The 19,049-nt window shown below is 31.1% G+C and overlaps 1 protein-coding gene across 4 annotated transcripts; it reads right to left on the bottom strand.

Moving 5' to 3' along the window:
• Positions 1–8,789: 8,789 nt before the first annotated feature.
• On the bottom strand, positions 8,790–19,049 carry LOC137813400 (protein ACTIVITY OF BC1 COMPLEX KINASE 1, chloroplastic). 4 transcript variants are annotated; one of them, XM_068615610.1, is made up of 14 exons: positions 18,515–19,049; positions 15,752–15,958; positions 15,592–15,681; positions 15,337–15,483; positions 14,640–14,804; positions 14,348–14,488; positions 14,072–14,251; positions 13,273–13,468; positions 12,543–12,670; positions 12,197–12,268; positions 10,047–10,159; positions 9,809–9,947; positions 9,655–9,724; positions 8,790–9,103 (listed from the first exon to the last, which is right to left on the bottom strand). In XM_068615610.1, the coding sequence occupies exons 1-14, from the start codon at positions 18,779–18,781 to the stop codon at positions 9,039–9,041; spliced, it is 1,980 nt and encodes a 659-aa protein (XP_068471711.1). In that variant the 5' UTR covers positions 18,782–19,049; the 3' UTR covers positions 8,790–9,038. The 4 variants fall into 4 exon arrangements, with proteins under 4 accessions (XP_068471711.1, XP_068471712.1, XP_068471713.1 ...); XM_068615611.1 differs by having other exon boundaries at positions 18,511–18,922; XM_068615612.1 differs by having other exon boundaries at positions 15,592–15,667; positions 18,515–18,922.

The following is a 19,049-nucleotide window of genomic DNA, read 5'->3' as shown; positions in this document are numbered from 1 at the left end:
ATGGATCTCACATGGATCTACACATCCAGGATATTCAACAAACAAAATAACAATTGACACCTTCCGAATGGCTCATATTAAGTAAGTCCTACCTGAGACTAACACCTGATCCAATATTCAAGACTTAGATTAACAGTGAATCCAAGAGAAAGGATCATGGTAAGTTCAATACAACTCAAGTCGTGCATCTCATATGTTACGGTGTGCATCAACTCCCCTATCAGTTTCTCACCACCTGATATCTTAGTTTATGTGACTTAGATCATCAGTAAAGCTAGGAGATCTTTGTTACCACGTAAGCATCAATTCTTAATACACAAACAAACATCACTCCATAAATTATATCAAATGTATAAATTTAATTCCATACAATTTTCATCATACACTATAATTGAAAATGCAATCCACAACATTCAGAAGCCTATTTAACATGACAAAAAAAATAACACTTAAATATTAAACCATCAAAATCTAATATGTATACAAGTTTAAACAATATATAAACAAAGGACATCCATACAAGATAATTTGAATATTGGGAGCACATCCCCTCCACATCCATATCTTCTAGTCTGTGGTACTATTGAAAACTAAAGTTAGCTTCTATTACCTGAAATTCCTTATTTTGGTGGAAATTCTACCTCAAACAAGAGAACCTCCAAAATTTAGGAACTTCGAACAAGTTATTCAAACATTACCAAATTTTAGTATGAGCTTAATCAAGTTAAGAGGAATTTTTTTTTAATTAACCTCATTAAAATTGATGATTAAATCATAGAGAAAATAGAGATTAAGGGTTCTTTAGAGAAAAAAAATGAAACTATTCTATTTGAAAATTTATAACAATCAAAACATTAAATTCTTGTGAAAGGAGTCAATAACCAACAAACTTTCATTTAAAATGAAAAATCATACTCTCTTAGTGTAAATTCAGAAAAATAAAAACTTTAATATTCTTTTATAAAAATTATATTTTTTCAATCTAAAAGTTATTTAATGTGCAAAACAAAATTTCATAAATTAATGTTTCATTACGTCAATTTGTAAAATTGAGTTTGTAAAATAAACTGTTTTATAACATCTTTTTGAATTAAGATTAATATTAAATGTAAAATGGTCCTCTAAAATCATTATTTTACTCTGAAAAGGCAAACTAGCCGTCTTTGTTGACTGAGTTATAAGGTAGATGTTTTAAGTAATATTATCTCTCTAAATACTCTTTTAAACTTTATGTTAATAAAGTCATCTTTCTCTTTTTATTATAATAATATATTGTTTTGAAGTATCATGCTTCTTTTCTATAGGTCTCTTATTTTATTGTTTATTGTATTATATCAGCAATTTTTCATCAAATTTTCTTTAACTATTTTGGCTCGTAAATAATAAATATTATAATTTTTTTCTCATTCAACTATTAACTTATAACTTTAAATTATTACAATTATTCATATCGAAATTTATTAAAATTTAAGAATTTCTAAGAATAATTACAAGAGGATGAAATAATTTGTATTTAGTTATACTTTTTAATAAAAAATACATTATGTTAATTTTAATTTATATAAAATAGGATTTTTTTTTTCTCTGTGGGTCAAGAAAAAATGTATATTTAAATTGACATTAATATCACTCTAAATATTAATAGTTAAAACTTTGATTAATTTAGATACCAATTTATAAACTATTTTATAAATTTTTATTAATAATAAAAATATTTTATATATTAATAATTTGTTTAGTGTCTAAAATAATATCTAATTAAGATAATATAATATTTTTTTATTTTTAGACTTAATTGATATTTAATATTTTTTTTTTAGATATGTGAAAAGTTATCCTTTTAGTCTCTTATTTATACATATAAAAAGAGAAACCAACATGGTGAATAATTAGCAAAGTTGGGTTATTTTCTATATTTATCAGTTTAGTTTATGATTACTTTTTACAAAATTATCTTTACTAGAATATCACATTTGTAATTATTATTTTTTTCTTATATAAAAAACTTAAACTCGAATTCTTATTTAAGATACTAAATTCAGTACACGTGTTTTTAATTTCTTTTAAATATTCAAAGACTAGGATTAATCATTTTGAAAAAAAAATCATTTTTTCTCCAACTGATTCTAAAAGAAGAAAATTACTTCCTCTACCCAATTTTTATGTATAAAAATGTTCTTAAATAAAAGAGGTACAAATCAAAGCATATTCTAAATTTCCTTTTCCATAACACGTTTTCATATCAGGATTTTTGGAATATTTTTTTGAATTTCAAGATTATTTTTTTAAAATAAATTTTGAAATTTGTTTTTTATAAAAAAAAAAAATTGAATTTATTTTTCCATAGTAAAATTTCGAGTTTCCAATTCTATTACAAAATTCCATTTCTAGGACATACAAAATCTATTCCAAATTTCTTTTTTCAAAATGTATTTTTGAATTCCAAATTCAATTCTAAAATTAATGTAAATTTTGAAAATTTAAAAGAGAATCGGGTGCCATCACAATTTTTAAGGTGCATACAGAATTTACCTTAAATGAAATATACCATTTTATTTCCAGTAAGCGATATCCAAACCATATTTTTAGAGTCAATTAATACACTTGAAAAAAACATTTAAAATTAAAAGAACCAAAAACAGACAGAAAATAAAATAAAAAAAAGCAGAAGTAAACTTAAAAAAATTAGAAAGTAAAAAATATATTTTACTTAGAGCATTGCTTCTTGGCATCTCTTGCGTGACAGCATAGACATGTCCATACCTACCTCAGTTTTCAGTTAGTTTTTTTTTTGTCTCTCTCTCTTTGTGGTCATGTCCTCCTTTTATAAAAATAAAATAAAGTTCGAAATTTTATAGGTGTGCACTTTTGACTTTTTTAATTAAAATTAGAATTTTATTGTAGTAATTTTGCATTGACTTTTTTATTATGTGTTTGATTTGGTGTAAGCAAAGGAAAAGGAGACATAAGATGAAATGTAATTTTTTTTACACAATATGAAATATAATTTTTATTATTTAGGTATAATTATCTTATTCGTTCTAGGGTCAATATTAAATTTAGTAAACTGGTTTTTAGACAAATCAATTTGGTTTTTATGTTTTTTAAAATATATTCAAATTGGTCAGTTCTATTAAGTCGCATCTTACAGCGTCAAATGTTGCTTATGTGGTGAGAAAAGTGGGATTGAGAGATGTGAGGTGTCAAGTGGTGATGTCCCTTAAGGTCGTAATCCCTGCATCGTCGCCAGCAGCATCTTCTCCCACCGTTGTGGCTTCTGCTCCAGCGATCAAGACACCGTTTGGTACGACTTAATAGAAAGAACCATTTTGAGTATATTTTAAAAAAAAACATAGGGACCAAATTGATTTTTTTAAAATTCACTCTACTAAATTGAATATTAACCCTAAATGTAAGGACGGATAAGATAATTGTACCTATTATTTATTTGAAAATACAAAAGAACATATGCAGAATCTACAAAAATTATTCACAAATCATCACAAAATTAAGGGAGGAAACACTTATATATTAACCAATTACACACGAAAAAAATTTGTTTTATACAATTAGCTTACGTATTAATGCTTAATTTTACACACTTAAATTTTATAATTAAAAAATGTCATTGAATATATAAATTATATTTCAAAATTACCGTATTACGCATGACCGACAATATTCTAGAAGTGACGATAAAGAACTATTTGAGAAGGTCAACCAAATACATCTTGAAAATCCAGATCAAATCATTGTTTAAGAAATACAATTAACATAACTAAGGTTTATAGAATGTTTATCTAACACAAAGATTGACTCAATAATTTGTATCAAAATTGGGTCCACCAGTACTGAGGTTTGTTTGATCCTATGAATATATGAATGAACACTAAAAAAAATCATCAAATTGAAACCAATTTTAGAAACAAAAAGTAATTAGTTGTTATAGTGACTAAATTAGAGACCATTTTAGGGACTAAATAAATTTTTTATTTCTAAATTAGTTTCTATTATTGTTAAATGGTTTCTAAATTGGTATCTAATTAGCAACCAAGGTTTTTGCTACCAAATTTAGAAACTAAATATTGGTAGTTAATTATATACCAATTTAAAAACTATTTAACAATAATAGAAACTAATTTAGAAACCAATTTTTTTTTTCTAAAATGGTCTCTAATTTAGTTACTATTGCAACTAATTATTTTGGTCTCTAAAAATTAGTTTCTATTTGATGATTTTCTTGTAGTGGAATGATAGAAGTATGTATTTAATAACATTTATAGTTTCAACTACCGAATATCGAATACTAATTTGAACGTTGAAAGACCTTTTGCAAGTACCCTCTCAAGTTTCAGTCGAGACCCGCCTATGACCAAGAGTCTGAGTCCTAGAATATAAAGGATGAGACATTTTCAACCCATACAAGAACAGTTACAATTTAAATGTTTTCTCATTTTTAATTTAACAATTTTGGTTCTTCTATTTTTTTAAAACCATGTGATTTTGGTTCATTACTTAACTAATCATCCTATATAGGGCCTAAACATTACATGTAACCAGCTTAACAATTGAATATTTTCTCTCGGTCGCGCTTTCCTCTTTTCCTTTCTCGTGTTTGGTACTCAGCTCTCAGTCGGGAGTGCATCTGCAAAAGGTTATCTGAAGATCAAGTAAGTGTTTAGTATTTGAGTGTGGTTAGTATATTGATCAAAATGTATCTTGTATAACATGCTTATTTATAGAGTTTGTAATGGATTTTATCGTTGATTGATCATATTTAATATGTATTATAACTTAAATGAAATTATCTGATTTATCGCGTATCTTCTTAATTTATCTTGGTGTGTTAACTCTTGTCGGTCGGACGACCTTCGATACTGGGTGATGCTGGTTTGTCTGACCCCCCACTGGTATATTAGTCTCCCAGACTTGAGGGAAAATCTTCCAGAAAAGTTTAGATGTGACCATTTGGTGTTTCGAGGTTGGAGGGGACAATATTGATCATTGATTACTACAAATTTGGCGTTGATTGGATGCGTTTCACAATAGTTTTTTAAAGTTTAACCTAATTGCCCAATTTGAGTGGATCTAATGGTTCAACTCATCGTGTCATTTCAAGTACAATTTGTTAGACCGGTTAAATAAGAGTGGATCTAACAGTTCAGAGGGAGACAACATTTTGTGTTCTCGTGGTAGGACCTCTATAAATAGAGGTTCATTTCAAATGTTATCCTTTGCTTATTCTTTCTGATTCTGAATATTAAGTGATATTAAGAGTGTAGAACTGTGGTGAGATGTTTTTCACTCTCTTCTAAATGTTAGTTATGTCTTCTTCTGAGTCTTCGTCCTCTCCATCTTCTTCTACATCTTTTGGCAAAGTCTTGGTTATACCAGGTAATGACTAGGATGGGTTGGTTGGTCCTAGTGGGGGAGGTCGATCTTATTAGTTGACCGCTTCATCATGCTGGTTATGATTGGGTAGACCTTCGTATCATTGAACAAATCACTCAATTTCGATGTTCGTCCTCGATTGATGAGTTCATATCTAGAGTAATCATGTTAAAGCCTGACTCACCGACGGACGTGGTTACAACCAATAACTGTAGTCTTTCTGAAAGTGGTTATCACGGTCGAGAAGAGGCAAACCAAGATTTTATTTATGTTTATATTTGTCTTTTCACTGACCTTCATAATTTCCTTCATTTTGATGAGTTTACAATGGGAGTCCTTAGGATTCTCAATGTAGCTCTGACCCAGCTCCACCATAATTCTTGGGTTGCGTTGCAAGTCTTTCAGTTGATTTGTGACTTGTTCTGACTGAGGTCGTCTCCTCGGTCTTTCTTTTTTTTGTTATAACTCTCATCCAGCTAATCCTGTGGGTTGGCTTTCTCTATCAAGTCATCTGGATAGTATACTTTTTACTCCTTTTACTTCTTCGTATAAAAACTTTAAAGGTAGATACTTCAAGCTTTTTATAGAAGCAAACAGGAAACCTTATTTTTATGATGTCGAGAGAAAACCAAAATTTCCTTTTTACTGGATTTGGTCTCCCACCCAATATAAGTATTGACCAAGGTCGTTTATGCTCTTCAAGGCAAAGAAAAGAAATTTTCTCTATTTTTGTCCAACTTTATTTATAGACATAATGGCTCAAACCACTCTCTTCCAAAGGGGCTATCGAGCTTGTTGGTGGGTATTTTTTTGTTGGAAAAGATTTTCTTGACATCCAAAAAGTAAAAAACTTACACTTGACATTATTATAATAATATAATAATTTTTTAAATTAAAAAAAAATATATATATATATAATTAAAATATTAATATTTTGATATGTAGTGAATGTTTGACACTCTGTTATGTGTGTTATGTGTATGGTGTTAACGTATCATCACCTTTTTTGTTGGTTGATTTACTTTGAAATGTGTAAACATAGTAATGAAGTGTTGATGTGGCTAGAGGCATGCAACTCATCATATTGATTAAATTTGAAGCATAACGTGAAGGGTATGAACCACATTATTGTTTTTTGTTGACTTTGTGTTGGTCAATTTTGCTACCATCTGAATTTGTTTGTTTTATTCTTTGTTTCTACAACTTGGCTATATATCTTTGGAGCAATGATTATTATTATCACACATCATCTAAGTAATAGCGTTGCACTTCCTCACAATTATGTCCCTTTCTATCAACCTCAATCTTAATATTTTTCCCACTTGACCCTAAAGGCTACATATCTTTAGAACATTAGAAGAAAAAAACTCTAGAAATAATATTCCTTAAAATTAAATTGCACTTAAGCAAGATTAATAAGCTAGTCCATCCTAGAACCGTTGCTTCTAATTAAATGAATAATAAATTAAAATAAATTTCGAAATATCTATATCATCCTTTAAAAGAAAACAAACACTTAAATTCAAATGTTTTATTTCTTATTGATAATCATTACTTTTTTTAAATACATTTTACTAGTTTTAAAATAATTCTTTTTATAACTTAATCCTAATTTTAAATTACACTATCCAAAATGCATTTTTAATTAGAAATATATTTTGAATTAAACAATTAAAATAGTCAAATAAAGATTAATTCCAGATTTTGGAATCCCACAAATATATAGATCATTCAATATATGAAAGGTATTTTTGATATTTCTCATTATCCATGGAAGTGGTGGATAAAAAAAACAGGGAGTACGAGAAGCAAAAGCCTAAATGGAATAGTACAAAAGAACCAAAACAAAAATTTGAGGGAAGAATGAAAACAAATTGGCAATTGCTTCCTGCGACCTTTTTAACCTGCTGTTTTATGTGAAATAATAAAAATATTTTTTTTTATTTTTTAAATAAGAGGGGTTGTAGATCAAAATACAGTCTTTGAATTTGATATTTCAAAAATATATTTTCAGATTTTGATTTCCAGAAATTTTCTTTTAGAATTCTTTTTCTAGAATTTCTAGATTTCTTTTTCTGGAATCTCCTCCGGAATTTCTGGATTTTATTTTTTGGTTATTTTTTCATAATGTATTTTTTGTATTTTAGAAGTGTTTTTCTGAAATATGAATTTAGTTTTTCAATTCTATTCTAGAATTTCATTCATGGAACACAAATCTATTCTAAAAAAATTTAAAATGTATTTTTTAATTCTAGATTTTTAATTACGAAATGAAAAATAATTTTGGAAATTCAAAAATTGATTGGGTGCAGATAAAAAATCATCAGGTGCAGGAAGTTTGGGCCAAACAAATTCAACCTTAGGCCCACAATGGCCGATATAATTTCAAAGTAATTGAGGACAATTTCTTTCAGAACGCCCATATTTTCTTCTTATATACATATGAGAAAAGTCCAATTTTGTCCATGAGTCAAACATATTTCAAAGTGCATAATCCAAAAATTCATTCGAAATTATGAAATACAAAAATTCTAAATTACATGATCCAAAATATGTTTCAAAATTATACAATTCAAAATATATATAGATTGCATAATTCAAAAAATACATTCCACACAATATACATATATATATATATATATATATATGTATATATATATATATAAAATGAATTATACAATTTGAAATGTATTTTCTTATACAGTTTAAACCTTAATCAATGTAGAATAAAAACATTTTAAAGAGTTATTCTCAAATAAAAATTATCCTTAAGTAAAAACAATTTTAAGAATATTTATCTCACTGAACCATGCATCTTACTCGAATCATATATTATGGAGGATTAATTTTACTTTGTAATACTTTTGAAATATATTTGTATTTTTTTAATTGTAAGTTAAATTGGACTAGTCCAAATTTTGTTTCTCAAACATTTGAAATAGCTCTCCTTTTACCATTTCACATACTTGATTTTCCTCACCATTTAGCTATTTCAAATTCAATTCATCGTTTCCACTTTTATTCCTAAATACTTCTATGGTGACTCAATCAATTTTAAAAAGCAAAGAATAAAATTAAAATAATCCAAAGCTAATTCAGTACCAAAAATCAATACCAACTCAATGGATAAGTTAAGTTGGATTTCAACAGATCGCTTAAAATATTTAAGCGAAAGCATTTGAGTTGGTCAATCTGGGTTCATGCGTATGAATGTGAACACTCTTACTTGAAAGTCACGCTAACTGAATGACCATATAAAATTGTTTTAACAGTGGATGAACATTAAACTTTTTCTTTAAGCCATTCATAATTATAATGATTTTTACTAGTTGATATTACATTTCTTTCACCAACAGTATTATAATAAAACATCAGCTAGATTTATACAATAAATAAAGTTGAAGGAGGCTAAATGACTGTATCCATTTTTTGGACTTTCCCCGTGAAATTACAACATGATATTTACTGAACAAATTAATGTTTCCTAGACAAATGTAGTACTGATTTTGTATACACATTCATTCAAAAATTTATATATAGTAAACCTTGGGCACTATAATAAAGAAAGAATTGAGAGAAAATATAGAAGATGTGTAAAGTATACTCATCTGACTAAACCAGTATGTGCAGGCAGCCCAAAGATTTAGCTATCTATCAGACAAGATTGACTCACTCCATGAAAGTAGGAGATCCCTGACAACTGTTGGTAAGTCTGCGGAAAAAAGATATCATATTAAGCATGCATCATGCAGTCATAAGTATTGGTAGATTGATTGTGCTAAAAGATATAATCAAGTCTTCGAAGAATTTTTTTCATACAACTTTTTATTAGGCTTTGGTTTGGTTATCTTAAAAGTTATATCTTAAATGTAAATCTTTAATCACATATGGTAAGTTTGTTGACCTTTAAAATGACAATCTCAAACTTTTTACCATAATTTATGATTGGTAGAGTGAGTGAAATTTTAACAAAGAAATTAAACTTGTTTATTCATTCTCAAATCCCTTTAAATATCACGACTTATCGATTTCATCTCTTTAAATATCACACATTTTGCATTTCTTTCCTCATTTTTCAGAGCCATGCAGACACTCAACGGATAAACCAAATAAAATCTAACATAGTGACTATATGGGAACAAAAAACTACGAGATCTAAATAAGAACTTAAAAATGAGGGAGCAAATGATAAAATCGTGATATTTTGAGGCATAATTAAGTTTAGTTGAATTAAATCAATTTCAAGTTTCACTAGATCTTTACCTCTAGCTACTTCTACGGCCACAGAAGGGACGTCTATCTGATCTTCAACCAACCTATACACATCAACAAGCTGTAGAGAATACGAGTCAGAATTCTCCAGCACAGAATTAAGGACCTTTAGGGGAGTGGAAAGGGTCATACTATTAACACAAACCTCTTCAATATGAAGCTTTGAATCCTCAGTCAAAGCAAGAAAAAGTTGTCTACGTATCCCTTCATCGACAAAGAAAAGGCGAGCTCCATCTTTGATTGTGTCAGTGAGGTCCAATTTTCTTTCAACTTTCTGGATTTGCCTGTATGGATGTGCCTCTAATGAATATTACTGAATGACTTAAAAGTAAAACAAACATGCAGGTTTTTTTGTCAATGATAATGTTTTAAGAAATACGAACGTGTCTTTCACTTTCAATGCTGGATTGTTACTCATTTTCGCCACATTTTCCTTTGCAAGAACAATAAGGTTTTCAAGCCGTTTCCACTGGAAAAGACCATCTTTGAATAGAACCTGAAACAAAAAAGTATATCAACTGAGGAGCAGCATAAGTTTACAATTACATAGCATAGATTAAGTTAGTATTCAGAGTCTTAGAAGAAGACAGAATTACAAAAATACTTTGATTGGAATTTGGATTAATTTTTGTTTGCTACTTAATACGTGATAAAGATATCTCTCAGATAGTGCGAAAATTTCACAAAGAGGTCATGTGGCTTGACGGAGGTAGCAGAGTTTCCAGGCGCGGAAATTTCAAGAATTTCAAATCTAAAAAAATATTTATAACCTACACTCAAAAAGATTATAGATTATATAATTTATATAATCGATTATCATTTTAATATTTACATTTTTATAATAAATAAGTAAAAAATATTAAAATAATGCATTAAATAAATTAAATTATTCTAAAATAATTTTAAATTTTCATTTTACAAATTATTTTTTTAAATATATTAATATACAAAAAAAAATTATTATACTATAGCAATCAAATCATATACTCTTTTCACTCAAATTCACTTTCTTTTTCATAATTCAAACAAACTTACTTTCCACTCTTTTTCCTATCAAATATAACATTTTACTCTCCCCCAAATCCATCTCCAAATTCAAACAAAGCCTTAAAGAAAAGGCTGAAAAAAGAAAGATTTATTGATTCTGTTCAAATATATTATGCGATTAAGTTGGTATTTCTATCTCTCATATGCTGACTGAAAATTTCACATAGAGGTCTACTGTTCTTTGACCCAGGTAGCTGAGGGAAGAGAGAAAATGGACAGAACTTTACAGCAAATTAAACTACCATACCTGACCCAACTGTATAAACATTTAAAGAAAAGGGTAAAAAAAAGAGAAAATTTAAGCCCCTCTTTTTGTGTTGCGGATGGAAATGTGAGAATTTATGTGGTTTGTTTTCAATGATTTAAAAAGACTTGCAAGGATGAAAGAGAGGTGGGCTTTCCTCAATTAAAACATTAAACCGATGAGATTTGAGAAGTCAGCTCTTCATGAGAGAGAAAAAATAAATATATATTTTAATATATATTTTTATTTTGAAATATAACCTTTTTATTTATTAAATTTTTTATTTAAAATTTGTTTTAATTCTAATTTGTATTTATATCAAATTAATTTTTAAAAATAATATTATATCAATCAAATCATTCGCAACAAAATTCTTCATTTTCATTTTCTTAATCCACTTTTCCTTCATTTTTTCCCATTTCCATTTCCTCAAACTCACCTCCTTAGTCCAACCACACCCTTATTGATTCCGTTCCAATATATTATGCCGATAGATCCATAAAAAATGGTAAAGTTGGTATTTCTCTTTTTTGCACTATCAAGGCAAGGGTTGCAAATCAGTGTCTGGAAGCATATATCCACTATAGAGGCTAGAGTAGCAAAAGCGTCTTGAAAACAGTTTTGATAGGTAGTGGGACTCAACATCTTTGAATCGGGATACCACAGACTCAAGATACTTACGATACGGTTGTAACTTCGAACCAAGAGTCCTATAATTACCTTTGATTCCGTCCATTTAGGTAGTTCATAGCAGCTAGAGACCTAGGTCCTAGCCCACAGTTAAAGTATGCGTGACAGGGAATACAATACCAGAAGATTCACTATTCGATAAGCCGATATAACAAAATCACCTTTCACCACTATAACACAGATGATGTAAGATACCGGATTAAAGACACCAAAAGACATTATGCCACAGTGTACAAATCTAGCTATCTGCTTCAAAATTAAACCCATCGTGTCAAACTACCATTTTCTCCAATGGCCGTTATAAAGCCATATCCTTAGCTTATGAATTCAAATATAGCAATTAAAATGGTTTTACTTCATGGAAGTATGTCACTATGGGACCCCTTTGTCATCTTTCATTCCCAATCTTTTTACCTAATATGATACTTGAAATTGTTTCAATATTTTAAATATAGGTCGGCACAAATAAGCTTCTTTTAATTTGAGGATTATAAATTATTCAGAATAATATTTATACGCATAAAAGATGCATTTTGAACATAATTTACTAACCTGTATGAGACGTTCACGTAGAGCTGGATTAGGGTCAGTCAGTAGTCGCTTAGCCACATAAGGATAGGCAACCTATTTGAAATACTGGTGATCATTAGACTGAAAAATAATGTATGGGGGTACAGAATGCAAAACCCAAAAAATAAGGGACGACACAGTTTCTCAAACTGATTCATTTACAATAATGAACAACAAAAGGATTTAGAACTTTACTACCTTTGATACCATATATTATACAGCTTTCTTTCTTCTGATGCAACTTAAAAAATTGCCTTATAAAAATAAGTAGCATGCAGTTATCAAATAAACTTGAAATCTGGACAAGTCAGAAAAATGGAGTCTTTACCTCAAGAAATTTGAAGTCAGGTTTCAGCGTAAAACAGATGCCTTCTTGGGTCAATAAGGATCGAATTACAAGTGAAAACCTTTCTGGGATTCGAATGGGATAATTGTAAACCAACTGGTTAAACTTTCCTGCAGTATATTTCATTAAAATTTGATCAAGGCGTGAAAAAAATTGAAATCTAAATGCAATTAACATGTTCCTAGAATACAAGAAATTTGAAAAACCAAACTTAATCACTATAGAGATACTAAGAGTTATGTGCATGTTTGGTTTGACGTTGGAACAAACTAAATGTGGATCCATGATATATATAAACTAAAACTACTTTGAGTTTCCGCATCCAAAAAGGATACGAAGCTAAAATGCCAAACCAAACATGGACTTCAGTGTAAATAAAAAGTAATTAGTTTTTTATTCCTGTATACGAGAACAGATTTAGTCCTCCATAAATATGATGACAACCTCCATAAAGTCCACTGAGGGAAAATGTGGCATTAAGAGATAAGGATAAGATGGAATGATATAGCCAAGCAGCTTGCAACTACAAGTCAATATCTCTTCATGTTCCAACAGTATTCATTGTGGCTTTTTACTTTAACTACCCCATTTAACAACACAAGAAAATTCAATCTCAAATTAGAAAATTTATTTCATCGAGCATTGGAAGTTAGGTCAAATGGTCACATTATAGTAATGGCTATTTATATCAAATAATCAGGAAGATGCCTACCAGTGACGCTACGAAAATTGAAATCTGAGAGTCCTTTTCCGGCAGAGTTCTGCCAAATTGCTTCCAATGCAGGAATTATGGGATTGACATCAGTCCCTGGTGTCAGGAAGCCTAATCTGGTGAAATCATTAGCCATTTCGGCATAGTCCTCATTCACAGCGTGGACAACAGCATCAATTAAAATCTGTTTATTTTGCTGAAGAAATGGAAACAGATCACTGTGTTGTCAGCCGCGAAAAAAGCATGAAGAACGAATCAAAGAAAATTTGACAGTGCGGAAAGTTTAATGTTTAATATTCTTTTTATTTTTTGTGTTTTATATTTTCTCTTTTTGCACTTTCCCTTTAAATACATCTTAGTGAACAGAAAATCAACCGAAACTACTGTGAAATCGTGTTAATGGGGGAAGTATAGAGAACAGAAATATTAACACGATTTCACAGCAGTTTTGCATTAAGACAAATGATATTCTTCTCTCACATCAAAGAAAGGTAAGGGAGATCATATTCATTACAACAAAATGACATGTACAGGCAACATGTGGGTTTAAACTAACATGTATGATAGCTTTAGGCATATGATGCAATGGCAAAAATTATCAGAGATGAAGATAAACAAAGGCCTGGTTGGTTAGTCCACCTACTTCTGTGTGACGTAAATCCACATTTGCCTGATGGATGAATGCAACTAAACATTTCATTATATGCCATTATTTTGTAGCACACCAAAACAATAATTGATTGGTCAGAGTGAAAAAGTAATGGTCATTGGCCTACATGCTGGCCATATGAAGAATTACCTGACTGAGAACAGCAACATTGCCAAAGTCCACATATGCAATTCGCCCATCTCGCATGGCAAAAATATTTCCAGGGTGAGGGTCTCCATGAAATAATCCAAATTCCAACAATTGTCGTAGGGCAGCACTCACTCCAATTGTTAAAAATCCATCAACATCAAGACCAGCTTCTTTTATAGCCTGATTCACAGGAGAATTATTATCCACGAGACAACAAACCATACTGCTTCAAAAAGATACACATAGTATTATCATCCCTAGTCCAAATAAACAAACCTGTGGATTGGTGCACCTGATACCATCAATCCATTCCATTACCAGCACACGTGGACCAGAAAATTGTTTGTAAACCCTGGGAATTTTGACAGTAGGGTCATTTTTAAAATTCTCAAGAAAGTCTTCAAGATTTCGGGCTTCCTGAAATAGATAGAGAAATCAGTAAATTTGTTTACAACAAATATAAAGTGAAAGACGCTCAAAATGCCAAGAAGCACATACTGGGGGCATTGATAAGTTCAAAAAACCCATTAAACTACCATGACAAACTCAAGGCAGTACTTAAAGTTACCAGGGTATAATCAAGCTCTTCCAAAAGCTTTTCACCAAATTCATCAACAATCAGCTCAGCATTACATCCCAGTTTCTGTATACTGATGCCATTTAAGAATGAAGCCAAAGTGCGGAATAGGAAAAGATCCCGATATATAATGGGCTCTATCCCAGGCCTCTGAACCTGCAAGAATAAAAATGTCTTCAGAATTGATTTAATATTGATCTAAAACTTTATGCTTTCCCCTTTGTTTATATTTTAGCAATACATTTGAGCACTTTAACCATATAAAACCATATAAATGTTTCAGTTAAAGCCATATATGACAAAAATAATTAGTAAAACGTCAAAACAAGTGGAAACTCGGAAGAAGGAAAAAGTCATAAATCATATATCACTAAATCACTAAATATGGACAAAGAGTCATATACATTTGGGAAAAAAAAATGAAGTCTACTGATTGGGAACAGTATGGATAATAACAATGAATCAACAGAACAAAATAAATATGTAAAACTGTTGTCATTGTCAACACATTGCTTTTAGCAAGAAATTCAGGTCACCACAGGAAATTAAACTGTTAAAGGCAATGACTTAGATGCAGCAAAAAAGAAGATTAAACAAAATAATTTAGCGGATAATTTGAAAAACTTTTAGCTAATCAAGCAATGCAAAATGAAAACAGAGTTATAATACAAGGTGAGATAAATAAAACCTTGATAGCAACATCCTCGCCAGTGGCACGTAATGTTGCTCGGTAAACTTGACCTAAACTTGCAGCTGCTATTGTCTCTGATGAGATTTTGCTAAAAACAGCTTCAAGGGGTTGACCCAGATCCTCCTCTATGATTCTGAAGGCAATCTACAACATTTTTAGGTCATTCATCAGAATTATAATGTCCATGGTATGCTAAAAGCTTAGCATAAATAGAATTAACAAATACAGTTGATGCACAGTGGTAACTTTTACTTGATTGGGAAATGAAGGAACATCATCTTGAAGGATGCAGAGTTCATTCATATAATCTTCTCGAATGATATCTGGCCTGTTTGCGAGGACCTGTCAAACAAATGATATCAACTCCCTAAACTAACCATTGCAGGGATGAGAACAAAACTGCACAACACACCTGACCAGCTTTAATAAAGGAAGGCCCCAGATCACACAAGAGGTTCCTAAGCTGTCGAGCACGATATGGAACAACCTCTTCATCCCTTCCAACCAGGAAATCGTACACCAAGTTAGACCAGTACAAACCCAGATTCCAAACTATCTCCACTCCCCGCAACATAAGTGACAAAGTGGATCCTCTTGATTCTAAAACCTTATTCCTCACCTAATAAGCACAAGGAAAATGTCATCAAATTTAGGTAGCTCTAAATTAGAAAGAACCATGCAGTAGATTGGCATGCTTTGGTTTTCTCTGGCTTAAAAAAGCTACCATCCCTCTAAAAAACGGGATACTGAACCTCATTTATGACAAAACTTATGTCCATTTTATAGTAGCATGTGTAACACACTTGTCAGTAGTCATGCAGATAATCTGAAGTTTAACATCTTATACCGTACAGTATAGTCTAAAATAAATTACTTTAACATCTTCTCAGTTAGGCAAATACCCCTTTCATTTGGATTTGGATTCTGGAACAATGAGTTAAATCCCAGATAGAACAATGTTCTAAATCCCAGATAGCAGCGAGTAGCGGCTGCTCCAAAAATGCTATAACAAGATACCCACTATTCTGAATAATTTTAGAATTTACATATTGTATAATATATACATATAAATTCTCAAAAATGATGAAATTTACTTAATAACATTCATGATTAACAATAAAAAGTCATAGATGTCTCAAACAATACATACAAGTAAATGCCAACAAAAGCCAAATACAAGGTCCTTAGAAGTTAGATCAGAATTATAAGTCAAAATCTTCGAATCAATTCTTCTTTATCAATTTCACTATCATTTACTTCTATAATATTTCAATTTTGGAATTAAAATCCCAAAAATAGCCTTCCATAAAAACCCTGATGTCCCAGTTCTGAGGTATTTCTTGGAATCAACACATAGTGGCACTACACTAAACCACTCTGTTACCGAAGCCCCTGTAGTTGGCAGGGGCCAACTCTGCACTGCTATAATGCGTTATTTAAAACCTTGTTCTCAAAAGTAAGAAAAAGGGTGTTATTCATAGGGAAAATAGTTGCAAAGTTGACAATCCCATGGATAAAAATAAATAGATAGTAAGAATCCACACATTAACTCTTTACTAGCTAACGTTTAACCATCTAAATCCAAGACCTCGGAGTACTATGATAAAGTAACTTTGTCTAGCACCCAAAAACTAAACTATAAACTTTCATATAAAGCAAAAGGTATGCAGAAGCATCACTATCTGAAGGGAGATTCCAACTAGGTTAGCACCTCTATTCTATGTAGCACACAGACACTGATACGACATGAACACGGACACGGAGATACGTATAGTCTCTAAAATGTAGCACACGGGGACACGGATCCATATATTATATAATTATGAATTATATAAATTGATAACAAAGATGTATATGCACAAATATGTTTCAGTTTTTTTTGTAACAAAAAGATGTTTCTCATGACTAGTTCAAAAGGATTTGTTGCTTATTTTCATAATCATAATAAAAATTTATTAAAAGTATTTCTCCTTTTTAAAATTGTGTTAGAACTGTGCTAAAATTGTCAAAAATCCAACAAATATTTTTTGAATTTGACACTTCACGGATGCATGTCATACGTGTCTTACGAGTGTTAGTTTCTGATACATGTGTCCGACACGGACACGCCATTTAAGAGGCGTGTTCGAGCCTCATAGCCTCCAATCCAACCCTGTGAATCATGCGATGAAATAAACATTCCTAAAACTAGGTTACTTTTAACCAATTGCAACTGATTCCTGGACTGTAACTAATTGTAAATGGTCACTAGTCCAAAGACACAAATGAAATTTAAGCGTCACATACAATGAGTAATAAATACACGCATCCATTTAAATTCAAAAAAAAAAGTAGCCTATGAAATAATCATGACAGTATGTTATCACGTACCTTACCAAACAGTTTAAATCCATGAAATTATGAAAATAAGACCTATAACGACTGATTTTCAATAACTTTACTGCTATATATTTTGTGACTAATTAAACATGTGTTTGTAAGTTGGATGACAATGTTGATTGTTAACATGGCTAAATAATGTATACAAGTAGGGAGCAACTTTTGGAGTTGAGTTAAACTCAAATTAAAATTCTAAGATAGTGTCAGTAGTTAAAATTAAGCCTATAAGAACAACCGTTATTAACTCATAATTGGACCACATGCACATATCTAGTCTTGCAAACTTCACAATCAAAATGTCCGGTACAAACCATGCAAATCCCATATTAACTAGTTCAACTCATGGACTAGATTTTGAAGTTGAATCAGGTCAAACCCAAATTCTAAAAGACTAGTTTAATGAATAGGCCAGATACAACTCCAGTTGCAAATGAAAAAAGGCGGTATCACCGATGCTTGCCATAGCTGCTTCAAAACTAAAGGCGTGTCCGGAGACCAATTTGATCATGATGAACGGAAGTTTTAGCCTATGTTTGGATTAAAGTTTGGAAAATACTCTTACAAATTCAAATGCACTAAATGAAGGAGAAATTTGTTAATTTGAGAGTAAATACAACACGTTTGCACTCTCCCAACTTTAATGCAAACACGCACCTACACTTTCCAGTGAATAAACTTATGATGACACGGGTTTAGTTGAACCTAACTGATATCCTAACACTTCAAAAAATGATATCCAAAAAACGAGGCACTTAAAACGCAGAGAGAGAAAGAGAGAGGTTGAATGCGTACGTACGATCTCGGGCGAGTACTTGCGGAAAGGGATGCAGACGCCACGCTCGATGTCGAGCTGCTCCAGCGCAGAGCTGCTCACTCCCTGCAGCGACCTCGAAACGGCGCCGTTCGTCGCGGCGGAACTCGAAACCCGCAAGCGCTGGGCCTTCTTCGCTCGCCGAAGCGAAGATGGAGCAATCGAATCCAGGGTTCGCGGCGGCAACAGCCGAGTGTCGCGACGGAGAAGGTGAGGAACCGTGCACGAGGAGCTCGCGTAGATGGAATCCATGGATGAGCGAAACCTAAATCAAAGCTGAAAGCCTTAAACTGGGAGCATTTGCAGGTGATTAGAGAGTTGAGATTTCAGAGTAGATGAAGAACCGAATTGGGGCTCTGAAATTTTGGTTTTCCATTAAAACACGCATGTAATAAAAGAATGTGGTGTTGCAAAGAAGAGAAGAAAAGCACTTTGCGGGTTCTGTGGTCCACGTGGCCGAACCAAACATAACCACATCCACATTTTTTCCTTAGATCGAAAAGTGTAAATTTATGTGGAC

Source organism: Phaseolus vulgaris, chromosome 1 (assembly GCF_000499845.2).
Source record: "Phaseolus vulgaris cultivar G19833 chromosome 1, P. vulgaris v2.0, whole genome shotgun sequence".
In the NCBI taxonomy this organism is placed as follows: domain Eukaryota; kingdom Viridiplantae; phylum Streptophyta; class Magnoliopsida; order Fabales; family Fabaceae; genus Phaseolus; species Phaseolus vulgaris.
This window is presented reverse-complemented; position numbering and strand designations above follow the sequence as displayed.

What these genes read in the sequence shown, in the direction of transcription:
- LOC137813400 (XM_068615610.1), bottom strand. Translation starts at nt 18,781, where the DNA reads ATGGATTCCATCTACGCGAGCTCCTCGTGCACGGTTCCTCACCTTCTC. An exon ending in GCATTGAAAGTGAAAGACAC is followed by an intron (nt 9,948 to 10,046) that starts GTTCGTATTTCT and finishes ACATCCATACAG; the next exon opens with GCAAATCCAGAAAGTTGAAA. An exon ending in GGCCGTAGAAGTAGCTAGAG is followed by an intron (nt 9,104 to 9,654) that starts GTAAAGATCTAG and finishes TTTTTTCCGCAG; the next exon opens with ACTTACCAACAGTTGTCAGG.